The sequence below is a fragment of the Oncorhynchus clarkii genome, chromosome 12, assembly GCF_045791955.1.
Source record: "Oncorhynchus clarkii lewisi isolate Uvic-CL-2024 chromosome 12, UVic_Ocla_1.0, whole genome shotgun sequence".
NCBI classification, from domain to species: domain Eukaryota; kingdom Metazoa; phylum Chordata; class Actinopteri; order Salmoniformes; family Salmonidae; genus Oncorhynchus; species Oncorhynchus clarkii.
In genome coordinates, this window is record NC_092158.1 from 95,723,859 (window position 1) to 95,750,670 (window position 26,812).

The 26,812-nt window shown below is 47.5% G+C and overlaps 1 protein-coding gene across 1 annotated transcript in view; it reads left to right on the plus strand.

Annotated features, from left to right (window-relative positions):
• The first annotated feature begins 3,837 nt into the window (after positions 1–3,837).
• The window catches only part of LOC139421698 (E3 ubiquitin-protein ligase ZNF598-like), a 42,108-nt gene continuing 19,133 nt past the window's right edge, over positions 3,838–26,812 (plus strand). Inside the window, exons 1-8 of the mRNA XM_071172805.1 lie at positions 3,838–4,013; positions 10,765–10,877; positions 11,509–11,638; positions 11,748–11,959; positions 13,728–13,945; positions 14,028–14,136; positions 16,708–17,223; positions 19,167–20,113. Coding sequence (XP_071028906.1) covers positions 3,843–4,013; positions 10,765–10,877; positions 11,509–11,638; positions 11,748–11,959; positions 13,728–13,945; positions 14,028–14,136; positions 16,708–17,223; positions 19,167–20,113 — 2,416 coding nt within the window. The 5' untranslated portion in view covers positions 3,838–3,842. The remainder of the gene's footprint in view (positions 4,014–10,764; positions 10,878–11,508; positions 11,639–11,747; positions 11,960–13,727; positions 13,946–14,027; positions 14,137–16,707; positions 17,224–19,166; positions 20,114–26,812) is intronic.

Genomic DNA, 26,812 nt, shown 5'->3' on the forward strand with positions numbered 1-26,812 from the left:
GTCTCTCAGACTAGACAGACCAGCCTGATCTCTCAGACTAGACAGACCAGCCAGATCTCTCAGACTAGACAGACCAGCCCGATCTCTCAGACTAGACAGACCAGCCCGATCTCTCAGACTAGACAGACCAGCCTGGTCTCTCAGACTAGACAGACCAGCCTGGTTAAGTTTGGTGGGGTTGCATAAGACAAAGGTTACTTCAGAGGGTAGTGCGTACGGCCAAATACATCACTGGGGCAAAGCTGCCTGCCATCCAGGACCTCTGTCAGAGGAAGGCCCTAAAAATTGTCAAAGACCCCAGCCACCCCAGTCAAAGACTGTTCTCTCTACTACCGCATGGCAAGCGGTACCGGAGTGCCAAGTCCAGGACAAAAAGGCTTCTCAACAGTTTTTACCCCCAAGCCATAAGACTCCTGAACAGGTAAATGGTTACCTGACCTATTTACATTGTGTGTGTCCCCCTCTTTTATGCTGCTGCTACTCTCTGTTTATCTTATATGCACAGTCACTTTAACGATACCTACATATATATACTTTTGACCTCCTTTACATGTTAGTTAAAGGCCTCTCCTTTACATGTTAGCTAAAGGCATCTAATTTACATGTTAGTTAAAGGCATCTCATTTACATGTTAGCTAAAGGCATCTCCTTTACATGTTAGCTAAAGGCCTCTCCTTTACATGTTAGCTAAAGGCATCTCCTTTACATGTTAGCTAAAGGCCTCTCCTTTACATGTTAGCTAAAGGCATCTTCTTTACATGTTAGTTAAAGGCCTCTCCTTTACATGTTAGCTAAAGGCATCCCCATTAGCTAAAAGCATCTCCTTTACATGTTAGCTAAAGGCATCTCATTTACATGTTAGCTAAAGGCATCTCATTTACATGTTAGCTAAAGGCATCTCCTTTACATGTTAGCTAAAGGCATCTCCTTTACATGTTAGCTAAAGGCCTCCCCTTTACATGTTAGCTGAAGGCATCTCCTTTACATGTTAGCTAAAGGTATCTACTTTACATGTTATCTAAAGGCATTTCCTTTACATGTTAGCTAAAGGCATCTCCTTTACATGTTAGCTAAAGGCATCTCCTTTACATGTTAGCTAAAGGCCTCCCCTTTACATGTTAGCTGAAGACCTCCCCTTTACATGTTAGCTAAAGGCATCTCCATTAGCTAAAATCATCTCATTTACATGTTAGTTAAAGGCATCTCATTTACATGTAAGCGAAATGTGTCTCCTTTACATGTTAGCTAAAGGCATCTTCTTTGCATATTAGCTAAAGGCATCTTCTTTACATATTAGCTAAAGGCATCTTCTTTACATGTTAGCTAAAGGCATCTCATTTGCATGTTAGCTAAAGGCATCTCATTTGCATGTTAGCTAAAGGCATCTCATTTGCATGTTAGCTAAAGGCATCTCATTTGCATGTTAGCTAAAGGCATCTCATTTACATGTTAGCTAAAGGCATCTCATTTACATGTTAGCTAAAGGCATCTCATTTACATGTTAGCTAAAGGCATCTCATTTACATGTTAGCTAAAGGCATCTTCTTTGCATATTAGCTAAAGGCATCTCATTTACATGTTAGCTAAAGGCATCTTCTTTGCATATTAGCTAAAGGCATCTTCTTTACATATTAGCTAAATGCATCTTCTTTACATGTTAGCTAAAGGCATCTCATTTGCATGTTAGCTAAAGGCATCTCGTTTGCATGTTAGCTAAAGGCATCTCATTTGCATGTTAGCTAAAGGCATCTCATTTACATGTTAGCTAAAGGCATCTCATTTACATGTTAGCTAAAGGCATCTCATTTACATGTTAGCTAAAGGCATCTCATTTACATGTTAGCTAAAGGCATCTCATTTACATGTTAGCTAAAGGCATCTCCTTTACATGTTAGCTAAAGGCATCTCGTTTACATGTTAGCTAAAGGCATCTCATTTACATGTTAGCTAAAGGCATCTTTTTTACATATTAGCTAAAGGCATCTCATTTGCATGTTAGCTAAAGGCATCTCATTTGCATGTTAGCTAAAGGCATCTCATTTGCATGTTAGCTAAAGGCATCTCATTTGCATGTTAGCTAAAGGCATCTCATTTACATGTTAGCTAAAGGCATCTCATTTACATGTTAGCTAAAGGCATCTCCTTTACATGTTAGCTAAAGGCATCTCATTTACATGTTAGCTAAAGGCATCTTCTTTACATGTTAGCTAAAGGCATCTCATTTACATGTTAGCTAAAGGCATCTCATTTACATGTTAGCTAAAGGCATCTCATTTACATGTTAGCTAAAGGCATCTCATTTACATGTTAGCTAAAGGCATCTCATTTACATGTTAGCTAAAGGCATCTCCTTTACATGTTAGCTAAAGGCATCTCCTTTACATGTTAGCTAAAGGCATCTCATTTACATGTTAGCTAAAGGCATCTCATTTACATGTTAGCTAAAGGCATCTCATTTACATGTTAGCTAAAGGCATCTCATTTACATGTTAGCTAAAGGCATCTCATTTACATGTTAGCTAAAGGCATCTCATTTACATGTTAGCTAAAGGCATCTCCTTTACATGTTAGCTAAAGGCATCTCCTTTACATGTTAGCTAAAGGCATCTCATTTACATGTTAGCTAAAGGCCTCTCCTTCTTAAAGGCAGTTCCTTTACTTTAGATTTGTGTGTATTGTTGTGAAATGGTTAAATATTAGATATTAGATATTACTGCATTGTTAGAGCTAGAAACACAAGCTACACCCGCAATAACATCTGCTAAACACGTGTATGTGACAAATAACATTTGATTTGATTTTAAAAAACGAGAATAAAGCGGCAATAGTACTGTTTGTCCATTTTGAGAGGCTGTAGCCAAAATAACTCAAGAAATCTGACGTTAGTTTTGACATGTTTTCCTTTAGAGATCCTAGTTGCGCAATTTTACATTGAACTAAGATATTTGGTAAAGGCATCTCATTTACATGTTAGCTAAAGGTATCTCATTTTAAATAAAACATTTGCATGGAAACAAGTCGTATCTCGTTGAATGACAGAGTTTACTGAAGAATCCCCACCGTTGACCAATCACCGACGAAGGGGCTTCGGGTCCGCGCTGCGGCTCGCCTGTAGAGTAATGTGTGCCTGAACAGCCGGAAAACTCCCACCAAAGTCTGAAACGTCTTCATAATATATACATATTATGGATGATGGACACCCACAAATAAATACATACTATATATATATGTAATGCGTGTCGGATTGACATAAAGAATCATCTGACATGTTCTGAGTCACTGAGACAGGCACGTGGAGATGTCAGAGGACCCGCCTGTGTAATGAACCCCAATGCCTCGTAGAGGGATAGGAGAAGCACAGCTACCATTGAACAATCTATCCTTATGGTTTATACACCAGTAAATCTCTATTGGCGAGGGATAGGAGAAGCACAGCTACCATTGAACAGTCTATCCTTATAGTTTATACACCAGTAAATCTCTATTGGCGAGGGATAGGAGAAGCACAGCTACCATTGAACGCAGACAAACCCATGGACAGTCTATCCTTATGGTTTATACACCAGTAAATCTCTATTGGCGAGGGATAGGAGAAGCACAACTACCATTGAACGCAGACAAACCCGTGGACAGTCTATCCTTATGGTTTATACACCAGTAAATCTCTGCATTGTCGAGTGACTTTAGGACTTCCGTGTCATTACACAAACAGACGATACCTCCTTCTATTGAACTAACAGCCGCTGTTAAACCACCCAGCTACTTCCTGACGTCTGCGATTCAGACCGGAAAACCAACTACAACTCCGGGTTTTAACTCGTTTAAAAAAACAAATAACTACCATGGAATCAACATCTAACAACTACGAGCGGAACTGTGTTCTGTGTTGTCAGGAGCTCGACATCTTCGCCCTGGGGAAATGCGACCACCCGGTGTGTTACCGCTGCTCGACCAAAATGAGGGTGCTGTGCGACCAGAAGTACTGCGCCGTGTGCCGGGAGCAGCTCGACAAGGTAACACCGACTACCGGCCCGACTACTCTACAGCGGGGATGCGCTGGGAACACTGTAGGCCGTGGTATCTGCTCAGCTACGTTTCTAATGATCTCTCACGGACTCTTATCTAACTACTTCAGTTAGGTCGGAGGGGGTTTATTTACTTACTTAGATAGTTATTCGTCAAAGTCAACACATATATTTGTAGTTTGTACGTGGTAATAGGCAGGCACGAGCTAACCCCTCCACACACACACAGTTAAATGACCTAAGAAACGTAATGACTAACGTTAGCTTGAGTGTTATCACAAATAGAACAAAGAGGTGAGTTATAACACATATTTTGGTGTTATTGTCACCAGGTAAGTAGTTTTTGTATTTATGTAGGTAACTAATAAGTATGTAACCGATGCTATAAGGCCATGTAAGGTTGTCTTATGAGAGAGAGCTGTCAGGCTTCATGAAGGGTGGTGGTTATGTAATGGTTTGTAATTTACTACCGGGGACGGGACAGTCACCCCTCCCCGTACCATGGACCTAGCCACAGATGATCCATTATATTGACCAGGGCCCGGTTTCCCGACAGCGATGGCATTTTGGTTGGACTGTTTAACTATCCTATCCATCTTTCCTACAACGGCCGATGATGTTACATGCGTTTCCCAAAAACACCACGTAGAGACAGCGGTCTGATGGATCAGGAAGAAAGGGATCACTGCTCTAGGATAAGTTTTCTCCATTCAAATATGACCTTATTAACATGGTAATTATTTCACAATGCAGACGACGGATCAGCTCCTAGACAGACATTAGGCCTAATGCTTACTCAATAAAAATGCACTAAATCACAGATTTGGCACGTCATTGCTCGCATGTTAGGCTACACATTATATATTTTTGACAAATGACAGATTTTGTGAAAAGTACAAGTAGGAAAATAGAAGTCAATTAATTGAACATGAAATGTAATTTCAATATACTTGAAATGAGCCTATAGCCTAATGTTTAAATTTGAATTGCATTCATCTCATTTTTTTTCATTTGAAATAACTTTTCATACTTCACATCAATTGCAAAGACATTGAGAACTTTGTGTTCGTAGTCGACTTTGTTCTGAAGTTATCAGCTTTCAGAAAGACTGATAAGCCATGTGATTCTGTTTGTCTCGTTTAGCAACTCAGTTTCCTAGTTCTGCGGCATGAGGCAGGCATTATGCCCTGTTTACATTGTGAAGGACACTACATGACCAAAAGTATGTGGACACCTGTTCATCCAACATCTCATTCCAAAATCATGGGCATTAATATGGAGTTGCTGCTATAACAGTTTCCACTGTTCCTAAGTCCAATGGCGACAAGATTTACACCACTCCGGCTGACGCTTGGCATTGGCCATGGTGATCTTAGGCTTGTGTGTGGCAGCTCGGCCATGGAAACCCATTTTCATGAAGCTTCCAACGATGTTGCTTCCAGTTTGGAACTCGGTAGGGAACTTTTGCAACTGAGGACAGACGATTTTTACGTGCTTCAGCACTCGATGGTCCCGTTCTGTGAGCTTGTGTGGCCTACCACTTCAAAGCTCAGCCGTTGTTGCTCCATGACTGTTTCCACTTCACAATAACAGAGCTTACAGTTGACCGTGGCAGCTCTAGAAAGGCAGAAATTTGACGAACTGACTTGTTGGAAAGGTGGCGTCATGACGGTGCCACGTTGAAACTTACTGAGCTCTTCAGTAAGGTCAATGTTTCTATGGAGATTGCATGGCTGTGTGCTCGATTTATACAACCGTCAGCAACGCATGTGGCTGAAATATCTGAATCCACTAATTTGAAGGGGAGTCGACATACTGCTGTATATCCAGTGCATCTCTATTTAACCACGCTGTACATCTTCATGCAAAGCTCATTCCGCTACTGGACGGCAGGGTTGCCGTAGTTTCCCTACTGGACGGCGGGGTTGTCGTAGTTTCCCTACTGGACGGCGGAGTTGCCGTGGTTTCCCTACTGGACGGCGGAGTTGCCGTGGTTTCCCTACTGGACAGCGGGGTTGCCGTGGTTTCCCTACTGTACGGCGGGGTTGCCGTGGTTTCCCTATTGGACGGCGGGGTTGCCGTGGTTTCCCTACTGGACGGCGGGGTTGCCGTGGTTTCCCTACTGGACGGCGGGGTTGCCGTGGTTTCCCTACTGGACGGCGGGGTTGCCGTGGTTTCCCTACTGGACGGCGGGGTTGCCGTGGTTTCCCTACTGGACGGCGGGGTTGCCGTGGTTTCGCTACGGGACGGTGGGGTTGCCGTGGTTTCCGCTACGGGACGGCGGGGTTGCCGTGGTTTTCGCTTCGCTATGCCATGTCCGCGGTTTTCCTGAAATTGAGCTACTTTGAAATCAATGTGAAAATGTATTGGTTGCAGGTTTTTCGGACTACTTATAAATTGCACCGCGGTCGCCATGGCATTTCTCACCAACAACAACAAAAATATATATTTCACTGTGACCTGCTGACTATCAGAGAATCAGGCCAAAGATGTTTATAGCTAATCCAAGAGAGATCACAACCTGTGGTTTGCAATGGGATCAAATGAGTCATAGTTGGCAGAACAAGCAAGGATGGAGGCAGAGCAAAGCACGAGCTCCCAAGATCCTATTGGCTCATTTTATGCGTGTATTTGCATATTGTCATTAGGGAACGCCTACTCTGAAGTGCGTGCGGGTGTGCAAAAACTAAATTCGCCTTTGCACTTTTTGGAAATATTGGCAAATGATGAGGGGAAGAAAAAGTCAACTCAACTTAGTCCACTCTGTTCATAGCTGATTTTAGTTTTGGGAGCAGTGAACTGTATTGAGATCAAACTTTTCATTGACGAGAACATTTGCAGAATGTCGGCCAAAATCCATCCCGCTCCATCTTCTCCCACTGGGCTTCCTCTCATCACCATATTTGGTAGTGAGTTGAAACGCCGACCGGATGGGTTTCCTCTCATCACCATATTTGGTAGTGAGTTGAAACGCCGACCGGATGCTTCACATTTATACATCCGGTGAAACATCTGTCTCATTGTTCGATCTGTGATCAAGCAGTGAGGCCAGCTGTTGCTGAGTGAGTGGTGGGGAAGGGGAGGGCCGTAGGGGTGTGTCAGAGTTTCTAAACCCAGAAGTGCAAAATCGCAAGACTTCCGGGAACGCTTTTGAAACAGACCAAGCAGACCAGACCGGTTTGGGGTTTGAGAAGTCAATAAATATAAGTGAACAATTCTGGCTTTAGTTGTTCATTTTTTTAATCTAAAGGCGCAACCTAGATTTGAGCTTAAGTCTTAAGTAGTTTGAACATGTTATTTCTCCAACCTCATAAAGGTGACAAACTGACACGTTTTCATTTTTGGCAAAAAACAACTTCATCGGCCTCCCGAGTGGCGCAGCTGTCTTAGGGCACTACAGCCACGTCGTCCAGGGGAGGGTTTGACTGGTGGAACTTCCTTGGCTCACTGAGCTCTAGCGACTCCTTGTGGTGGGCCCGGGCGCCTGCAAGCTAACCTCGTTTGTCAGTTGAATGGGTTTTCCTCCGACACATTGGTGCGGCTGGCTTCCGGGTAAAACGAGCAGTGTGTTAAGAAGTAGCTCGTCTTGGCGGCTCATGTTACGAAGGACGCAAGACTTGACCTTCAACCTCCACCCGAGCTCGTTGGGGAGTTGAGACCAGATCGTAACTACTAATTGGATATCATGAAATTGGGGCGAAAAAGGGGGTAAAAACCCTTTTTCTATGAAAGGCTCATACGCTTTTGATTTGATGGCCTGCACAAGCGCAAAACGACCGTTAAACCTGATGACATGTTCCTGCGTATGAGCTGAGCTAGCCAATGTCTCAATGATATCACCTACAAGCATGAGCTTGGATTGGTATTGGAAAAGCAGTTCCTGCCCATGTTCATACGGTCTTTGGGTGAGTTCCTGCCCATGTTCATACGGTCTTTGGGTGAGTTCCTGCCCATGTTCATACGGTCTTTGGGTGAGTTCCTGCCCATGTTCATACGGTCTTTGGGTGAGTTCCTGCCCATGTTCATACGGTCTTTGGGTGAGTTCCTGCCCATGTTCATACGGTCTTTGGGTGTGCGTTGAGAGAGCGCTGCAGCAGGCAGCTGAGTCACCTGAGTGAGAGGAGACATTTGCTGCCTTCACATGCTAGTCGGAACTAGGAAAGTCTGAAATGTCCGACTTGCTTAACTGGTTGTAGTTATACACGTGCCTCGTTCAATCAATCAGCAAGTCGGACGTTCCTGAGCTTCCAATTCCGACCAGCATGTGAACAGCAGACGCACGTCCTGACAACTGTTTCACCAGTTGTAGTTAGGCTCTTTAATTTGTCATTGTGGAGACATCTTTTTCCATAAAACATATATCAGTTCTAGCTTGTTAAAGCACTGGAAAACCACTAGGCACTACAGCGCATTAGATACATTCGTTTGTAGATGGTTTAAACTGCATTGTAATATCGACTCTGCTTGTAGGTGGTTTAAACTGCATTGTAATATCGACTCTGCCTGTAGGTGGTTTAAACTGCATTGTAATATCGACTCTGCCTGTAGGTGGTTTAAACTGCATTGTAATATCGACTCTGCCTGTAGGTGGTTTAAACTGCATTGTAATATCGACTCTGCCTGTAGGTGGTTTAAACTGCATTGTAATATCGACTCTGCTTGTAGGTGGTTTAAACTGCATTGTAATATCGACTCTGCCTGTAGGTGGTTTAAACTGCATTGTAATATCGACTCTGCTTGTAGGTGGTTTAAACTGCATTGTAATATCGACTCTGCATGTAGGTGGTTTAAACTGCATTGTAATATCGAATCTGCTTGTAGGTGGTTTAAACTGCATTGTAATATCGACTCTGCCTGTAGGTGGTTTAAACTGCATTGTAATATCACCTCTGCTTGTAGGTGGTTTAAACTGCATTGTAATATCGACTCTGCTTATGGAAAACCGTATCAAGCGGAGGGTTTTTACGCATGCTCAGTTCTTGGGTCTTGAGTGGAGTTTTGAAGTGGAAGTTATGCAACTCCCTTCCGTGCCTCTGTTATTGGGGAACATGGGGAACAGTCCAGGAGCCTCTGTTATGGGGGAACAGTCCAGGGGCCTCTGTTATGGGGGAACAGTCCAGGAGCCTCTGTTATGGGGGAACAGTCCAGAAGCCTCTGTTATGGGGGAACAGTCCAGGGGCCTCTGTTATGGGGGAACAGTCCAGGAGCCTCTGTTATGGGGGAACAGTCCAGGAGCCTCTGTTATGGGGGAACAGTCCAGGAGCCTCTGTTATGGGGGAACAGTCCAGGAGCCTCTGTTATGGGGGAACAGTCCAGGAGCCTCTGTTATGGGGGAACAGTCCAGGAGCCTCTGTTATGGGGGAACAGTCCAGGAGCCTCTGTTATGGGGGAACAGTCCAGGAGCCTCTGTTATTGGGGAACAGTCCAGGGGCCTCTGTTATGGGGGAACAGTCCAGGGGCCTCTGTTATGGGGGAACAGTCCAGGGGCCTCTGTTATGGGGGGACAGTCCAGGGGCCTCTGTTATGGGGGGACAGTCCAGGGGCCTCTGTTATGGGGAACAGTTCACAATGAAACTGACATTACATGTGGAGAATGATACATTTGCAGCTGTTGGCCGTCCAGTAGCCTATTTCTATGCTACTGCAGCCTACCATTTGAGACAGTAAACATGTGGAAATGACTGTCAAATCAAATCAAATGTATTTATATAGCCCTTCGTACATCAGCTGATATCTCAAAGTGCTATACAGAAACCCAGCCTAAAACCCCAAACAGCAAGCAATGCAGGTGTAGAAGCACGGTGGCTTAAAAAAAACTCCCTAGAAAGGCCAAAACCTAGGAAGAAACCTAGAGAGGAACCAGGCTATGTGGGGTGGCCAGTCCTCTTCTGGCTGTGTCGGGTGGAGATTATAACAGAACATGGCCAAGATGTTCAAATGTTCATAAATGACCAGCATGGTCGAATAATAATAGGGCAGAACAGTGCTACTGTAGCCTACCATTTGAGACAGTAAACCTGTGGAAATGACTGTCGTGCTACTGCAGCCTACCATTTGTGGTATCTTCAGCCTAGCCGAGCATTCAGCTAGCTACGGTGGTACTTTCAGCCTAGCCGAGCATTCAGCTAGCTACGGTGGTACCTTCAGCCTAGCCGAGCATTCAGCTAGCTACGGTGGTACCTTCAGCCTAGCCGAGCATTCAGCTAGCTACGGTGGGAGCTTCAACCTAGCCTAGCATTCAGCTAGCTACGGTGGTATCTTCAACCTAGCCTAGCATTCAGCTAGCTACGGTGGGAGCTTCAACCTAGCCTAGCATTCAGCTAGCAAGCTGCTCTGCAGTGCAAGCTAGCTTGACTTGCTATACAATTAGAGAAACTAGTTGAGGAAAAAGTAACTAAACACCTGAAACAATATATTTATCCTGTTTTTTGCAGTCTCCCAAAACAAGTATGGTCTCTGAGACAGATTCTCCATCTCGTTATAAACACTACTCTGGTCTGGTCAGTAGTGGGACTACAGACTGATTTCACTACTCACTTTAACTAGCTGGCTAATCCCTGTCTCTGTTAGTTTGTGAGCTAGTGCCCTAGGGTAGGGTTAGCTTCATTTAACAGCTGTACTTTGATTGTCACTGTAATGTTGGTTGGTATAACAAGTAAAACCCCAAGGGCTTGACCCCAGCTACCAGTGGACAGGTCAGGTAAAGGCTGATTCCCATTGACAGGGTGTTTGTGTCTAGGTGCTGTTTGTGCAGAAGTTGGTGGCGTTCTCCTCTCAGCCCCTCCAGACGCTGCAGGTGGAAAGGAAACATGACATCTACTTTACAGACTCCAAGATATACGCTCAGTTCAGGTACACTGCTTTCTTCCTCCTATCCCTCTTCCTCCTATCCCTCTCTCCTCTTCCTCCTGGCCCCCTCTCCTATCCCTCTCTCCTCTTCCTCCTATCCCTCTCTCCTCTTTCTTCTGGCCCTCTTCCTCTCCTGTCTTCCCCCTGGCCCTCTCTCCTATCCCTCTTTCCTCTTCCCCCTGGCCCTCTCTCCTATCCCTCTCTCCTCATCCCCCTGGCCCTCTCTCCTCTTCCCCCTGGCCCTCTCTCCTGACCCTCTCTCCTCTTCCCCCTGGCCCTCTCTCCTATCCCTCTCTCCTCTTCCTCCTGGCCCTCTCTCCTGACCCTCTCTCCTCTTCTTCCTGGCCCTCTCTCCTCTTCCCCCTGGACTGCTCTTCCTCTCCTGTCCCCCTCCTGGCCCTCTCTTCCTCTCCTGGCCCTCTCTTCCTCTCCTGGCCCTCTCTTCCTCTCCTGGCCCTCTTCCTCTCCTGTCCTCCCCCTGGACCGCTCTTCCTCTCCTGTCTTACCCCTAGACCGCTCTTCCTCTCCTGTCTTCCCCCTGGACCGCTCTTCCTCTCCTGTCCTCCCCCTGGCCCTCTCTATCTACTATCAGTCTCTGTCTGTCTCTTCCTCATGTCTCTCTCTCTGCCTGTAGGACACTGCTGCAGTCTGAGTGTCCTGTGTGTCCAGAGTCTAAAGTCTTCTCAAAGTTTGAGGAGTTGGAGCAGCACATGAGGAAACAGCATGAACTCTTCTGTTGCAAACTCTGTACCAAACACCTGCAGGTAGGTTACCTGTCTGTCTGCCTGTTATACCTGTCTGTCTGCCTGTTATACCTGTCTGTCTGCCTGTTATACCTGTCTGTCTAACATGTAAGTAACCTGTTCCCACCAGATCTTCTCCCATGAGAGGAAGTGGTATAACCGGAAGGATCTGGCACGTCACCGCACCCATGGTGACCCAGATGACACGTCTCACCGCGGACACCCGCTCTGCAAGTTCTGTGATGACCGTTACCTTGACAACGACGAGCTGCTGAAACACCTTCGTAGAGACCATTACTTCTGTCACTTCTGTGATGCTGACGGAGCCCAGGAGTACTACAGGTACACACACACACAACCAGTCACATGTTTGGACAGACACACACACAGAAACACAGACACACACACACACAGTCACATGTTTGGACACACACACACACACACACACACACACGTCACATGTTTGGACACACCTACTCATTCCAGGGTTTTTCTTTATTTTTTACTGTTTGGTGTACAGAACACAGCCCTATTTGGTAAAATACCAAGTCCATATTATGGCAAGAAGAGCTCAAATAAGCAAAGAGAAACGACAGTCCATCATTACTTTAAGACATAAAGGTCAGTCAATCTGGAAAATGCCAAGAACTCTGAACGTTTCTTCAAGTGCAGTCTGAGCACTGATGGAGAGATTGTGCGTTCCTGGTGTAACTTGGGCAGTTGTTGTTGCCATCCTGTACCTGTCCCGCAGGTGTGATGTTCGGATGTACCGATCCTGTGCAGGTGTTGTTACACGTGGTCTGCTACTGCGAGGATGATCAGCTGTCCGTCCTGTCTCCCTGTAGCGCTGTCTTAGGCATCTCACAGTACGAACATTGTAATTTATTGCCCTGGCCACATCTGGAGTCCTCATGCCTCCTTGCAGCATGCCTAAGGCACGTTCACGCAGATGAGCAGGGACCCTGGGCATCTTTCTTTTGGTGTTTTTCAGAGTCCATAGAAAGGCCTCTTTAGTGTCCTAAGTTTTCATAACTGTGACCTTAATTGCCTACCGTCTGTAATCTGTTAGTGTATTAACGACCGTTCCACAGGTGCATGTTCATTAATTGTTTATGGTTCATTGAACAAGCATGGGAAACAGTGTTGAAACCCATTGAACAAGCATGGGAAACAGTGTTGAAACCCATTGAACAAGCATGGGAAACAGTGTTGAAACCCATTGAACAAGCATGGGAAACAGTGTTGAAACCCATTGAACAAGCATGGGAAACAGTGTTTAAACCCATTGAACAAGCATGGGAAACAGTGTTGAAACCTATTGAACCACCTTTAGAAACAGTGTTGAAACCCATTGAACCACCTTTAGAAACAGTGTTGAAACCCATTGAACAAGCATGGGAAACAGTGTTGAAACCCATTGAACAAGCATGGGAAACAGTGTTGAAACCTATTGAACCACCTTTAGAAACAGTGTTGAAACCCATTGAACAAGCATGGGAAACAGTGTTGAAACCCATTGAACAAGCATGGGAAACAGTGTTGAAACCCATTGAACAAGCATGGGAAACAGTGTTGAAACCCATTGAACAAGCATGGGAAACAGTGTTTAAACCCATTGAACAAGCATGGGAAACAGTGTTGAAACCCATTGAACAAGCATGGGAAACAGTGTTGAAACCCATTGAACAAGCATGGGAAACAGTGTTTAAACCCATTGAACAAGCATGGGAAACAGTGTTGAAACCCATTGAACAAGCATGGGAAACAGTGTTGAAACCCATTGAACAAGCATGGGAAACAGTGTTGAAACCCATTGAACAAGCATGGGAAACAGTGTTGAAACCCATTACAATGAAGATCTGTGAAGTTATTTGGATTTTAACCATTTATCTTTGAAAGACAGGGTCCTGATAAAGGGTTTCTTTTTTTGCTGAGTTTAATTTTTTTTTAACACTGTTTTGGTTACTACATGATTCCAAATGTGTTATTTCATAATTTTGATGTCTTCAATATTATTCTACCAAGTAGAAATTGGTCAAAATTGAGAACCCCCCCCCCCCCCCCCCCCGTATCTGTCCTAAACATGTTGTACCCCCCCTTCTCTCCACAGTGACTACCAGTACCTGAGCGAACACTTCCGGGAGGCCCACTACCTGTGTGAGGAGGGGCGCTGTGCTACGGAGCAGTTCACCCACGCCTTCAGGAGCCAGATCGACTACAAGGCCCACAAGGCCTCAGCACACAGCAAGAACCGAGCCGAAGCACGACAGAACCGACACATAGACCTGCAGTTCAGCTATGCCCCTCGCCAGACCCGACGCAACGATGGTGAGACTGGATACTGTGCTTTTCTGTCTAAACAAACTGGATTTCAGGCCTGCTTGGTAACAACACACTGTGTTCCTTCAAGGAGGCATGGTGTCTGGAGAGGACTATGAGGAGGCGAGGTCGGGTCGGGGGGGAAGAGGAAGGAGCCAAGGGAACCAACCGAACACCAGAGGTAGCTGGAGATACAACCGGTCAGTATGACATCATCACTATGAGACCACCATGACATCCGTGACACATCACACTAATCAACTTTAAGTAACGTTAAACCAGTTGATTTCAGTTCATTTGTCCAAAACATTGCTGGGTTGCACCCATTACTCTTATTGATTTCTAGCTAGCGGTGGCTAAAGTTAGCTGATCACTCTCAAGACATGCTAACCTCTCACCATTACAATAACAGGGGAGGTTAGCATTTTATATCATACCTCCAAGACATGCTAACCTCTCACCATTACAATAACAGGGGAGGTTAGCATTTTATATCATACCCCCAAGACATGCTAACCTCTTTGCATTACAATAACAGGGGAGGTTAGCATTTTATATCATACCCCCAAGACATGCTAACCTCTCACCATTACAATAACAGGGGAGGTTAGCATTTTATATCATACCTCCAAGACATGCTAACCTCTCACCATTACTATAACAGGGGATGTTAGCATTTTATATCATACCTCCAAGACATGCTAACCTCTCACCATTACTATAACAGGGGATGTTAGCATTTTATATCATACCCCCAAGACATGCTAACCTCTCACCATTACTATAACAGGGGAGGTTAGCATTTTATATCATACCTCCAAGACATGCTAACCTCTCACCATTACTATAACAGGGGATGTTAGCATTTTATATCACACCTCCAAGACATGCTAACCTCTCACCATTACTATAACAGGGGAGGTTAGCATTTTATATCATACCCCCAAGTAACGTAAACTCGCCCCATTCCGTACAAATGTGCGCAACCGCAACATTTAAACGAGGCTACAAAGAAAACTAATGGGACTGTAGCGACTGTGTTGACGGCAATCGGGGGTGTGAACTAGCGTAATTGCTGGACTATTTATTTATTTTATTGAACTTTACACAGCCTTTAAACGAAACACGGCTTGTAACAAAAATAAATAGGCTTTAACAAAGCACTGCTTGTAACAAAAATTAAACAGTAGCCTACCAAGAAAGTCATTGGTCACTATCTTCCTCCTCCTGTGCACTGAAACCCATGAAGTCATCTCCTTCGGTGTCGGAGTTGAATAGCCTCAGAATTGCTTCATCCGATGTTGGATGTATTACGGTAGGTTTCTATTCAAGCGTTGATCGACATGGTAACGGCTCTATAGTATTGGAGAAAAGTTGAAAAAACTGACCTTCCGTTACATCTCGACGTGTCGTAACGTACAGCAGCATTAAGCAACTATTTCTGTCTTACAACCTCTCTCCACCAGGTGTAGCACTTCTATCGTCCTAGTCATTTTATTCGTCACCATTGCATGCGATCATCATTCTCGAAGCCGCTGTTTACTTCTAAGATCACTTTAGCACCGCCCTAATAACCCGATTCAAATTCGACACAAACCTTCAAATAGGTATGTAATGACACATTATATAAACTCTTTACAGAGTTTTATTTACATTTTAGAGGCGATAAGGTGATAAGTTGGACAGATCGAGTGAAAAAAGCCATTTTCCCACACGACAACATCTGTCCTTCTCACTATCACGCATTAGTTTCGCTTCCCCACCCGACGGGGCTCATTGCCTGCTTGAATTATGCAGAAACAGGCAGCGTTTAGGTCATGTAATTGATTCTGTTGGAAAGGGGAGAAATTGTGCTTTTACAATGGTATTGACATTACAGTTGATCTGGAAGTATTACGTTTTGGGGGCGCTAAAATAAAGGCGATGTACGAGTTTACGTGAGTTTACGTTACTTGAAGTAGGCTACCCAACTCTCACCCACAGACACAAACAAACATTATCATGAACACGTAGCCCCAGCTTCACCATCTAAGTTAGCTAGCTAGTCAACTAGCAAGCTAGGCTGTTGGTTTATAAAAACCTAAACAAGTTACGAATGTATCTAGCCAGGCTAATGTTGCTTGCTAGCTAACCATGAGCTAGCTAGCTAGGTAACAGGCGTTTTCAATTTAAAAACTTGCTCAAGACAGTTCACAGGATTTAAACAACTGTAGCCAATTTATTAATTACTACATTTAGCTAACATTAGTTAATCCAGAGATTCTTACCTTTTGCCTGGATTCGTCAGTCTGGTCCAGATCATCACGGCCCTGGTGAGTGGCGTGAAGCTTGACAGGCGTTTCTAGTTCTGTATGATAGCCACATTAGCAGCTAACTAGCATATCATTTTTTGGGGTTGTAAATACAGGCGACTATATTGATACAAGTCACCTTGTCTTAGAGAGATTTACACAGTTACCACAACATCAGGCCAGGGTAAACCTCCATGGTTATCACAACATCAGGCCAGGGTGAGCCTCCATGGTTATCACAACATCAGGCCAGGGTGAGCCTCCATGGTTATCACAACATCAGGCCAGGGTGAGCCTCCATGGTTATCACAACAGGGCCAGGGTGAGCCTACACCAAACAGTCCTTATTTGAAATGACTAATATCCACAATGAATAAAAATGAATTGTGGATAAACAATTGGAACCGTTTGCGTGTTTCACCAGTGTTTTTGGGGTATTATGACTCTGTGATAGACTATAACAGTGCTGTGTTTTGGTAGTGAGGAGGAGGACAGGGAGTTGGCAGTAGCAGTCAGAGCCTCTTTGATGCAGCAGAGGAGACAGGAGGACGGAGGACGAGACACCCAGGACAGGAGCGCAGCGCACAAACACCGCAAAGAGGAGAGGATGGAGCGGATGGAGAGGCCCGAGCGGATGGAGCGGATGGAGAGGCCCGAGCGGATGGAGAGGCCCGAGCGGATGGAGAGGCCCGAGCGGATGGAGAGGCCCGAGCGGATGGAGAGGCCCGAGCGGATGGAGAGGCCCGAGCGGATGGAGAGGCCCGAGCGGATGGAGAGGCCCGAGCGGATGGAGAGGCCCGAGCGGATGGAGAGGCCCGAGCGGATGGAGCGGCCCGAGCGGATGGAGCGGCCCGAGCGGATGGAGACTGAGGAGAGACACAGGAGTGTTCCTGTCAAACCTCCAGCAGAAGCTCCCCCAGTGAGGACCATGAAGAGTAACCCTCTGACAGGAGACGACTTTCCAGCTCTCCTGGGGGCTGCAGCACCCACACTGAGGTACACACACACACACACACACACACACACACACCCCGAGGTGAAGGTGTATACCAGCTGTGTTATCATTTATGTGTATATTACACTGTAAAGCCCCCCACCGGCCCTCCTGTCCCTGGCCCAGGTCTCTTTGTTGTGATGTATAGTACCAGTCAACAGTTGGGACACCTACTCATTCCAGGGCTTGTCTTTATTTGTACTATTTTCTACATTGTAGAACAATAATGAAGACGTCAAAACTATGAAATAACACATATGGAAACAAGAATGACCAGAACCCTAATTTTTGATGACTTGATGACTCATGTAGTAACCAAAAAAGTGTTAAACAAAATCAAATTTATTTTATATTTGAGATTCTTCAAAGATGCCTTGATGACAGCTTTGCACACTCTTGGCATTCTCTCAACCAGCTTCTTGAGGTAGTCACCTGGAATGCTTTTCAATTAACAGTTGTGCCTTGTTAAAAGTTAATTTGTGAAGTTTCTTTCCTTAATGCGTTTGAGCCAATCAGTTGTGTTGTGACACAGTAGGGGTGGGAAACAGAAGATGGCCCTATTTGGTAAAAGACCAAGTCCATATTATGTTAAGAACAACTCAAATAAGCAAAGAGAAATGACAGTCCATCATTACTTTAAGACATGAAGGTCAGTCAATACGGAAAATGTCAAGATTCTTCCACGAAAGTTTCTTCAATGCAGTTGCAAAAACCATCATTATGAAACTGGCTCTCATGAGGACCACCACAGGAAAGGAAGACCCAGAGTTCCCTCTGCTACAGAGGATAAGTTCATTAGAGTTAACTGGCTCTCATGAGGACCACCACAGGAAAGGAAGACCCAGAGTTCCCTCTGCTACAGAGGATAACTTAATTATAGTTACCAGCTTCAGAAATTGCAGCCCAAATAAATGCTTCACAGAATTCAAGTAACAGACACCTCTCAACATCAACTGTTCAGAGGAGATTGTGTGAATCAGGCCTTCATGGTCAAATTGCTGCAGAGAAACCACTACTAAAGGACACGAATAAGAAGAAGAGACTTGCTTGGGCCAAGAAACACGAGCAATGAACATTAGACTGGTGGAAAGCTGTCCTTTGGTCTGATGAGTCCAAATTTGAGATTTCTGGTTCCAACTGCCGTGTCTTTGTGAAATGCAGAGATGGGTGAACGGATGATCTCCGCATGTGTGGTTCCCACCGTGAAGCATGGAGGAGGTGGTGTTTTTTTTAATTCAAGGCACACTTAACCAGCATGGCTACCACAGCATTCTGAAGTGATACGCCATCCCATCTGGTTTGCGCTTAGTGGGACTATCTTTTCTTCAACAGGACAATGACCCAACACACCTCCAGGCTGGGTAAGGGCAATTTGATGAAGGAAAGTGATGAAGTGCTGCATCAGATGACCTGGCCTCCACAATCACCTGACCTCAACCAAATTGAGATGGTTTGGGATGAGTCGGACCGCAGAGTGAAGGAAAAGCAAGCCTGTTGGAAAAGCATTCCTCATGAAGCTGGTTGAGAGAATGCCAAGACTGTGCAATGCTGTCATCAAGGCAAAGGGTGGCTACTGTTGAAGAATCTCAAATATACAATATATTTAGATTTAACACTTTATGTTATTTCATAGTTTTGATGTCTTCACTTATTAAATAGTAAACATAAAGAAAAACCCTTGAATGAGTAGGTGTGTCCAAACTTTTTACTGGTATTGTATGTTACCGGTATATACATTAATGTATGTGTTACAGTGTAAAGCCCCCCCCCCCCCAGCCCTCCTGACCCCCCCCCCCCCCCCCCCCCCCCCCCCCAGGTCTCTCTAAAGCCCCCCCAGGTCTCTGTAGTGATGTATGTTATAGGTTTATATATTGTGTGTTAGTGTTAAGCCCCCCCAGGTCTCTAGTGATGTATGTTATAGGTATATATATTGTGTGTGTTACAGTGTAAAGCCCCCCCCAGCCCTGAAGACTCCAGCCCAGGTCCCTCTGAAGGAGGATGACTTCCCCAGTCTATCTGCTGCCATGGTTATGACCCCCATGACCCCTGCCTACTCCGCCCAACCCAGGAAGCACTCCTCTTTCCAAGAAGAAGACTTCCCCGCCCTGGTCTCTAAGATCCGCCCTCCCAGACCAGCGGGCGGAGCTACCTCAGCCTGGAGCCAAGCCAGCAGCAGCAACACCTCCAAGACGGTCATCCTTCCCTCCTCTTCCTCTAGACCTCCCCCTAACAACCCTCCTCTCCCTCTCCCCGCCGGCCCCCAGCTCCTCTCCTCCTCCTCTTCCTCTCGGAGGAAAAAGCACCCCATCCGCCGCCCCTCCCCCCCATCTGATGATGACAATTGCGTTGCCAAGACGATGCAGGAGCACCGAGCAGTTCCAACCATGTTGGATATCTCCTCTCTTCTCATCGTCAAAGGACCCTCTAAATCTGCCTCTAAGCCCCTCCCATTGACAGCTAAGCCCCTCCCACCAACCGCCAAGCCTCCCCCACTGACAGATAAGCCCCTCCCACTGACCTCTAAGCCCTCCCCCGTGACATCTAACCCCACTCCTATTCCCGCCCCAAGCCCCACATCCAAGACAGCCAAGAAGAAGAAACAGGCCACGCCCCCTCCATCATCATTTGGGAACCAAGTTCCTGTCCTCATGGAAACGGTCTCCAGGGTACAGAAGGAGAACGTTCCGGAGAGCCACGCCTCCAAGCCACTGGTTGCTATGACGACGGCAACAGTTAAAACCGCTGTAAAAGCAAAGGTCAAAGCAAGTGGATTGGCTAACGGCCACCTGGATAAACCAGTCACAGTGGCCCCCCTCCCCAAAGCCCAGCCGGAACCCCCCCTGGAGGTAGAGGAGGAGTTCCCTGCCCTCATCTCCAAGAAACCTCCCCCAGGTACATAACATAACTATCCCAATTCATATTTCCTCTACACAATACATTTCTATGTGCCAGTTGTGCAGTATTACCCCTGGGGGAGTTTTGTGCAGTTTTACCCCTGGGGGGGGGTTTGTGCAGTATTACCCCTGGGGGGTTAGGAGGGGTTTTGTGCAGTGTTACCGCTTGGGGGGTTTTGTGCAGTATTACCCCTGGGAGGGTTAGGGGGGGGGGTTTGTGCAGTATTACCCCTGGGAGGGTTAGGGGGGGGTTGTGCAGTATTACCCCTGTGGGGTTAGGAGGGGTTTTGTGCAGTGTTACCCCTGGGAGGGTTAGGAGGGGTTTTGTGCAGTATTACCCCTGGGAGGGTTAGGAGGGGTTTTGTGCAGTATTACCCCTGGGGGGGAGGGTTTTGTGCAGTATTACCCCTGTGGGGTTAGGAGGGGTTTTGTGCAGTGTTACCCCTTGGGGGGTTTTGTGCAGTATTACCCCTGGGAGGGTTAGGGGGGGGGGGGTTTGTGCAGTATTACCCCTGGGGGGGAGGGGTTTTGTGCAGTATTACCCCTGGGAGGGGTTTTGTGCAGTATTACCCCTGGGGGGGGGTTGTGTGCAGTATTTCCCCTGGGAGGGGTTTTGTGCAGTATTACCCCTGGGAGGGGTTTTGTGCAGTATTACTTCTGGGAGGGGGTTTGTGCAGTGTTACCCCTGGGGGGGGGGGGGGGTTGTGCAGTATTACCCCTGGGAGGGGTAGGAGGGGTTTTGTGCAGTATTACCCCTGGGAGGGGTAGGAGGGGTTTTGTGCAGTATTACCCCTGGGAGGATTAGGAGGGGTTTTGTGCAGTATTACCCCTGGGGGGGTTAGGGGGTGTTTTGTATTGGTCTATGAGGGCGTAACGTCTCAGCAGTGAGGATGTATTGGTCTATGAGGGCGTAACGTCTCAGCAGTGAGGATGTGTTGGTCTATGAGGGCGTAACGTCTCAGCAGTGAGGATGTGTTGGTCTATGAGGGCGTAACGTCTCGGCAGTGAGGATGTGTTGGTCTATGAGGGCGTAACGTCTCGGCAGTGAGGATGTATTGGTCTATGAGGGCGTAACGTCTCGGCAGTGAGGATGTGTTGGTCTATGAGGGCGTAACGTCTCAGCAGTGAGGATGTGTTGGTCTATGAGGGCGTAACGTCTCAGCAGTGAGGATGTGTTGGTCTATGAGGGCGTAACGTCTCGGCAGTGAGGATGTGTTGGTCTATGAGGGCGTAACGTCTCAGCAGTGAGGATGTGTTGGTCTATGAGGGCGTAACGTGTTGGTCTATGAGGGCGTAACGTCTCAGCAGTGAGGATGTGTTGGTCTATGAGGGCGTAACGTGTTGGTCTATGAGGGCGTAACGTCTCAGCAGTGAGGATGTGTTGGTCTATGAGGGCGTAACGTGTTGGTCTATGAGGGCGTAACGTCTCAGCAGTGAGGATGTGTTGGTCTATGAGGGCGTAACGTGTTGGTCTATGAGGGCGTAACGTCTCGGCAGTGAGGATGTGTTGGTCTATGAGGGCGTAACGTCTCAGCAGTGAGGATGTGTTGGTCTATGAGGGCGTAACGTCTCAGCAGTGAGGATGTGTTGGTCTATGAGGGCGTAACGTCTCGGCAGTGAGGATGTGTTGGTCTATGAGGGCGTAACGTCTCGGCAGTGAGGATGTAATGGTCTATGAGGGCGTAACGTCTCAGCAGTGAGGATGTGTTGGTCTATGAGGGCGTAACGTCTCAGCAGTGAGGATGTGATGGTCTATGAGGGCGTAACGTCTCAGCAGTGAGGATGTGTTGGTCTATGAGGGCGTAACGTCTCGGCAGTGAGGATGTGTTGGTCTATGAGGGCGTAACGTCTCAGCAGTGAGGATGTGTTGGTCTATGAGGGCGTAACGTCTCAGCAGTGAGGATGTGTTGGTCTATGAGGGCGTAACGTCTCAGCAGTGAGGATGTGTTGGTCTATGAGGGCGTAACGTCTCAGCAGTGAGGATGTAACGTCTCAGCAGTGAGGATGTGTTGGTCTATGAGGGCGTAACGTCTCGGCAGTGAGGATGTAATGGTCTATGAGGGCGTAACGTCTCAGCAGTGAGGATGTAACGTCTCAGCAGTGAGGATGTGTTGGTCTATGAGGGCGTAACGTCTCATCAGTGAGGATGTAACGTCTCAGCAGTGAGGATGTGTTGGTCTATGAGGGCGTAACGTCTCAGCAGTGAGGATGTGTTGGTCTATGAGGGCGTAACGTCTCAGCAGTGAGGATGTGTTGGTCTATGAGGGCGTAACGTCTCGGCAGTGAGGATGTAATGGTCTATGAGGGCGTAACGTCTCAGCAGTGAGGATGTGTTGGTGTATGAGGGCGTAACGTCTCAGCATTGAGGATGTGTTGGTCTATGAGGGCGTAACGTCTCATCAGTGAGGATGTAACGTCTCAGCAGTGAGGATGTGTTGGTCTATGAGGGCGTAACGTCTCGGCAGTGAGGATGTAATGGTCTATGAGGGCGTAACGTCTCAGCAGTGAGGATGTGTTGGTCTATGAGGGCGTAACGTCTCGGCAGTGAGGATGTGTTGGTCTATGAGGGCGTAACGTCTCAGCAGTGAGGATGTGTTGGTCTATGAGGGCGTAACGTCTCGGCAGTGAGGATGTAATGGTCTATGAGGGCGTAACGTCTCAGCAGTGAGGATGTGTTGGTCTATGAGGGCGTAACGTCTCGGCAGTGAGGATGTGTTGGTCTATGAGGGCGTAACGTCTCAGCAGTGAGGATGTGTTGGTCTATGAGGGCGTAACGTCTCAGCAGTGAGGATGTGTTGGTCTATGAGGGCGTAACGTCTCGGCAGTGAGGATGTGTTGGTCTATGAGGGCGTAACGTCTCGGCAGTGAGGATGTAATGGTCTATGAGGGCGTAACGTCTCAGCAGTGAGGATGTGTTGGTCTATGAGGGCGTAACGTCTCAGCAGTGAGGATGTGATGGTCTATGAGGGCGTAACGTCTCAGCAGTGAGGATGTGTTGGTCTATGAGGGCGTAACGTCTCGGCAGTGAGGATGTGTTGGTCTATGAGGGCGTAACGTCTCAGCAGTGAGGATGTGTTGGTCTATGAGGGCGTAACGTCTCAGCAGTGAGGATGTGTTGGTCTATGAGGGCGTAACGTCTCAGCAGTGAGGATGTGTTGGTCTATGAGGGCGTAACGTCTCAGCAGTGAGGATGTAACGTCTCAGCAGTGAGGATGTGTTGGTCTATGAGGGCGTAACGTCTCGGCAGTGAGGATGTAATGGTCTATGAGGGCGTAACGTCTCAGCAGTGAGGATGTAACGTCTCAGCAGTGAGGATGTGTTGGTCTATGAGGGCGTAACGCCTCATCAGTGAGGATGTAACGTCTCAGCAGTGAGGATGTGTTGGTCTATGAGGGCGTAACGTCTCAGCAGTGAGGATGTGTTGGTCTATGAGGGCGTAACGTCTCAGCATTGAGGATGTGTTGGTCTATGAGGGCGTAACGTCTCATCAGTGAGGATGTGTTGGTGTATGAGGGCGTAACGTCTCAGCATTGAGGATGTGTTGGTCTATGAGGGCGTAACGTCTCATCAGTGAGGATGTAACGTCTCAGCAGTGAGGATGTGTTGGTCTATGAGGGCGTAACGTCTCGGCAGTGATGATGTAATGGTCTATGAGGGCGTAACGTCTCAGCAGTGAGGATGTGTTGGTCTATGAGGGCGTAACGTCTCGGCAGTGAGGATGTGTTGGTCTATGAGGGCGTAACGTCTCAGCAGTGAGGATGTGTTGGTCTATGAGGGCGTAACGTCTCGGCAGTGAGGATGTAATGGTCTATGAGGGCGTAACGTCTCAGCAGTGAGGATGTGTTGGTCTATGAGGGCGTAACGTCTCGGCAGTGAGGATGTGTTGGTCTATGAGGGCGTAACGTCTCAGCAGTGAGGATGTGTTGGTCTATGAGGGCGTAACGTCTCAGCAGTGAGGATGTGTTGGTCTATGAGGGCGTAACGTCTCGGCAGTGAGGATGTGTTGGTCTATGAGGGCGTAACGTCTCGGCAGTGAGGATGTGTTGGTCTATGAGGGCGTAACGTCTCGGCAGTGAGGATGTAATGGTCTATGAGGGCGTAACGTCTCAGCAGTGAGGATGTGTTGGTCTATGAGGGCGTAACGTCTCAGCAGTGAGGATGTGATGGTCTATGAGGGCGTAACGTCTCAGCAGTGAGGATGTGTTGGTCTATGAGGGCGTAACGTCTCGGCAGTGAGGATGTGTTGGTCTATGAGGGCGTAACGTCTCAGCAGTGAGGATGTGTTGGTCTATGAGGGCGTAACGTCTCAGCAGTGAGGATGTGTTGGTCTATGAGGGCGTAACGTCTCAGCAGTGAGGATGTGTTGGTCTATGAGGGCGTAACGTCTCAGCAGTGAGGATGTAACGTCTCAGCAGTGAGGATGTGTTGGTCTATGAGGGCGTAACGTCTCGGCAGTGAGGATGTGTTGGTCTATGAGGGCGTAACGTCTCAGCAGTGAGGATGTGTTGGTCTATGAGGGCGTAACGTCTCAGCAGTGAGGATGTGTTGGTCTATGAGGGCGTAACGTCTCAGCAGTGAGGATGTGTTGGTCTATGAGGGCGTAACGTCTCAGCAGTGAGGATGTGTTGGTCTATGAGGGCGTAACGTCTCGGCAGTGAGGATGTGTTGGTCTATGAGGGCGTAACGTCTCAGCAGTGAGGATGTGTTGGTCTATGAGGGCGTAACGTCTCAGCAGTGAGGATGTGTTGGTCTATGAGGGCGTAACGTCTCAGCAGTGAGGATGTGTTGGTCTATGAGGGCGTAACGTCTCAGCAGTGAGGATGTGTTGGTCTATGAGGGCGTAACGTCTCAGCAGTGAGGATGTGTTGGTCTATGAGGGCGTAACGTCTCAGCAGTGAGGATGTGTTGGTCTATGAGGGCGTAACGTCTCAGCAGTGAGGATGTGTTGGTCTATGAGGGCGTAACGTCTCAGCAGTGAGGATGTGTTGGTCTATGAGGGCGTAACGTCTCGGCAGTGAGGATGTGTTGGTCTATGAGGGCGTAACGTCTCAGCAGTGAGGATGTGTTGGTCTATGAGGGCGTAACGTCTCAGCAGTGAGGATGTGTTGGTCTATGAGGGCGTAACGTCTCAGCAGTGAGGATGTGTTGGTCTATGAGGGCGTAACGTCTCAGCAGTGAGGATGTGTTGGTCTATGAGGGCGTAACGTCTCGGCAGTGAGGATGTGTTGGTCTATGAGGGCGTAACGTCTCGGCAGTGAGGATGTGTTGGTCTATGAGGGCGTAACGTCTCAGCAGTGAGGATGTGTTGGTCTATGAGGGCGTAACGTCTCAGCAGTGAGGATGTGTTGGTCTATGAGGGCGTAACGTCTCAGCAGTGAGGATGTGTTGGTCTATGAGGGCGTAACGTCTCAGCAGTGAGGATGTGTTGGTCTATGAGGGCGTAACGTCTCAGCAGTGAGGATGTGTTGGTCTATGAGGGCGTAACGTCTCAGCAGTGAGGATGTGTTGGTCTATGAGGGCGTAACGTCTCAGCAGTGAGGATGTGTTGGTCTATGAGGGCGTAACGTCTCGGCAGTGAGGATGTGTTGGTCTATGAGGGCGTAACGTCTCAGCAGTGAGGATGTGTTGGTCTATGAGGGCGTAACGCGTAACGTCTCAGCAGTGAGGATGTGTTGGTCTATGAGGGCGTAACGTCTCAGCAGTGAGGATGTGTTGGTCTATGAGGGCGTAACGTCTCAGCAGTGAGGATGTGTTGGTCTATGAGGGCGTAACGTCTCAGCAGTGAGGATGTGTTGGTCTATGAGGGCGTAACGTCTCAGCAGTGAGGATGTGTTGGTCTATGAGGGCGTAACGTCTCAGCAGTGAGGATGTGATGGTCTATGAGGGCGTAACGTCTCAGCAGTGAGGATGTGTTGGTCTATGAGGGCGTAACGTCTCGGCAGTGAGGATGTGTTGGTCTATGAGGGCGTAACGTCTCAGCAGTGAGGATGTGTTGGTCTATGAGGGCGTAACGTCTCAGCAGTGAGGATGTGTTGGTCTATGAGGGCGTAACGTCTCAGCAGTGAGGATGTGTTGGTCTATGAGGGCGTAACGTCTCAGCAGTGAGGATGTGTTGGTCTATGAGGGTGTAACGTCTCGGCAGTGAGGATGTGTTGGTCTATGAGGGCGTAACGTCTCGGCAGTGAGGATGTAATGGTCTATGAGGGCGTAACGTCTCAGCAGTGAGGATGTGTTGGTGTATGAGGGCGTAACGTCTCAGCAGTGAGGATGTGTTGGTCTATGAGGGCGTAACGTCTCAGCAGTGAGGATGTAACGTCTCAGCAGTGAGGATGTGTTGGTCTATGAGGGCGTAACGTCTCAGCAGTGAGGATGTGTTGGTCTATGAGGGCGTAACGTCTCAGCAGTGAGGATGTGTTGGTCTATGAGGGCGTAACGTCTCAGCAGTGAGGATGTGTTGGTCTATGAGGGCGTAACGTCTCGGCAGTGAGGATGTGTTGGTCTATGAGGGCGTAACGTCTCAGCAGTGAGGATGTGTTGGTCTATGAGGGCGTAACGTCTCAGCAGTGAGGATGTGTTGGTCTATGAGGGCGTAACGTCTCAGCAGTGAGGATGTGTTGGTCTATGAGGGCGTAACGTCTCAGCAGTGAGGATGTGTTGGTCTATGAGGGCGTAACGTCTCAGCAGTGAGGATGTGTTG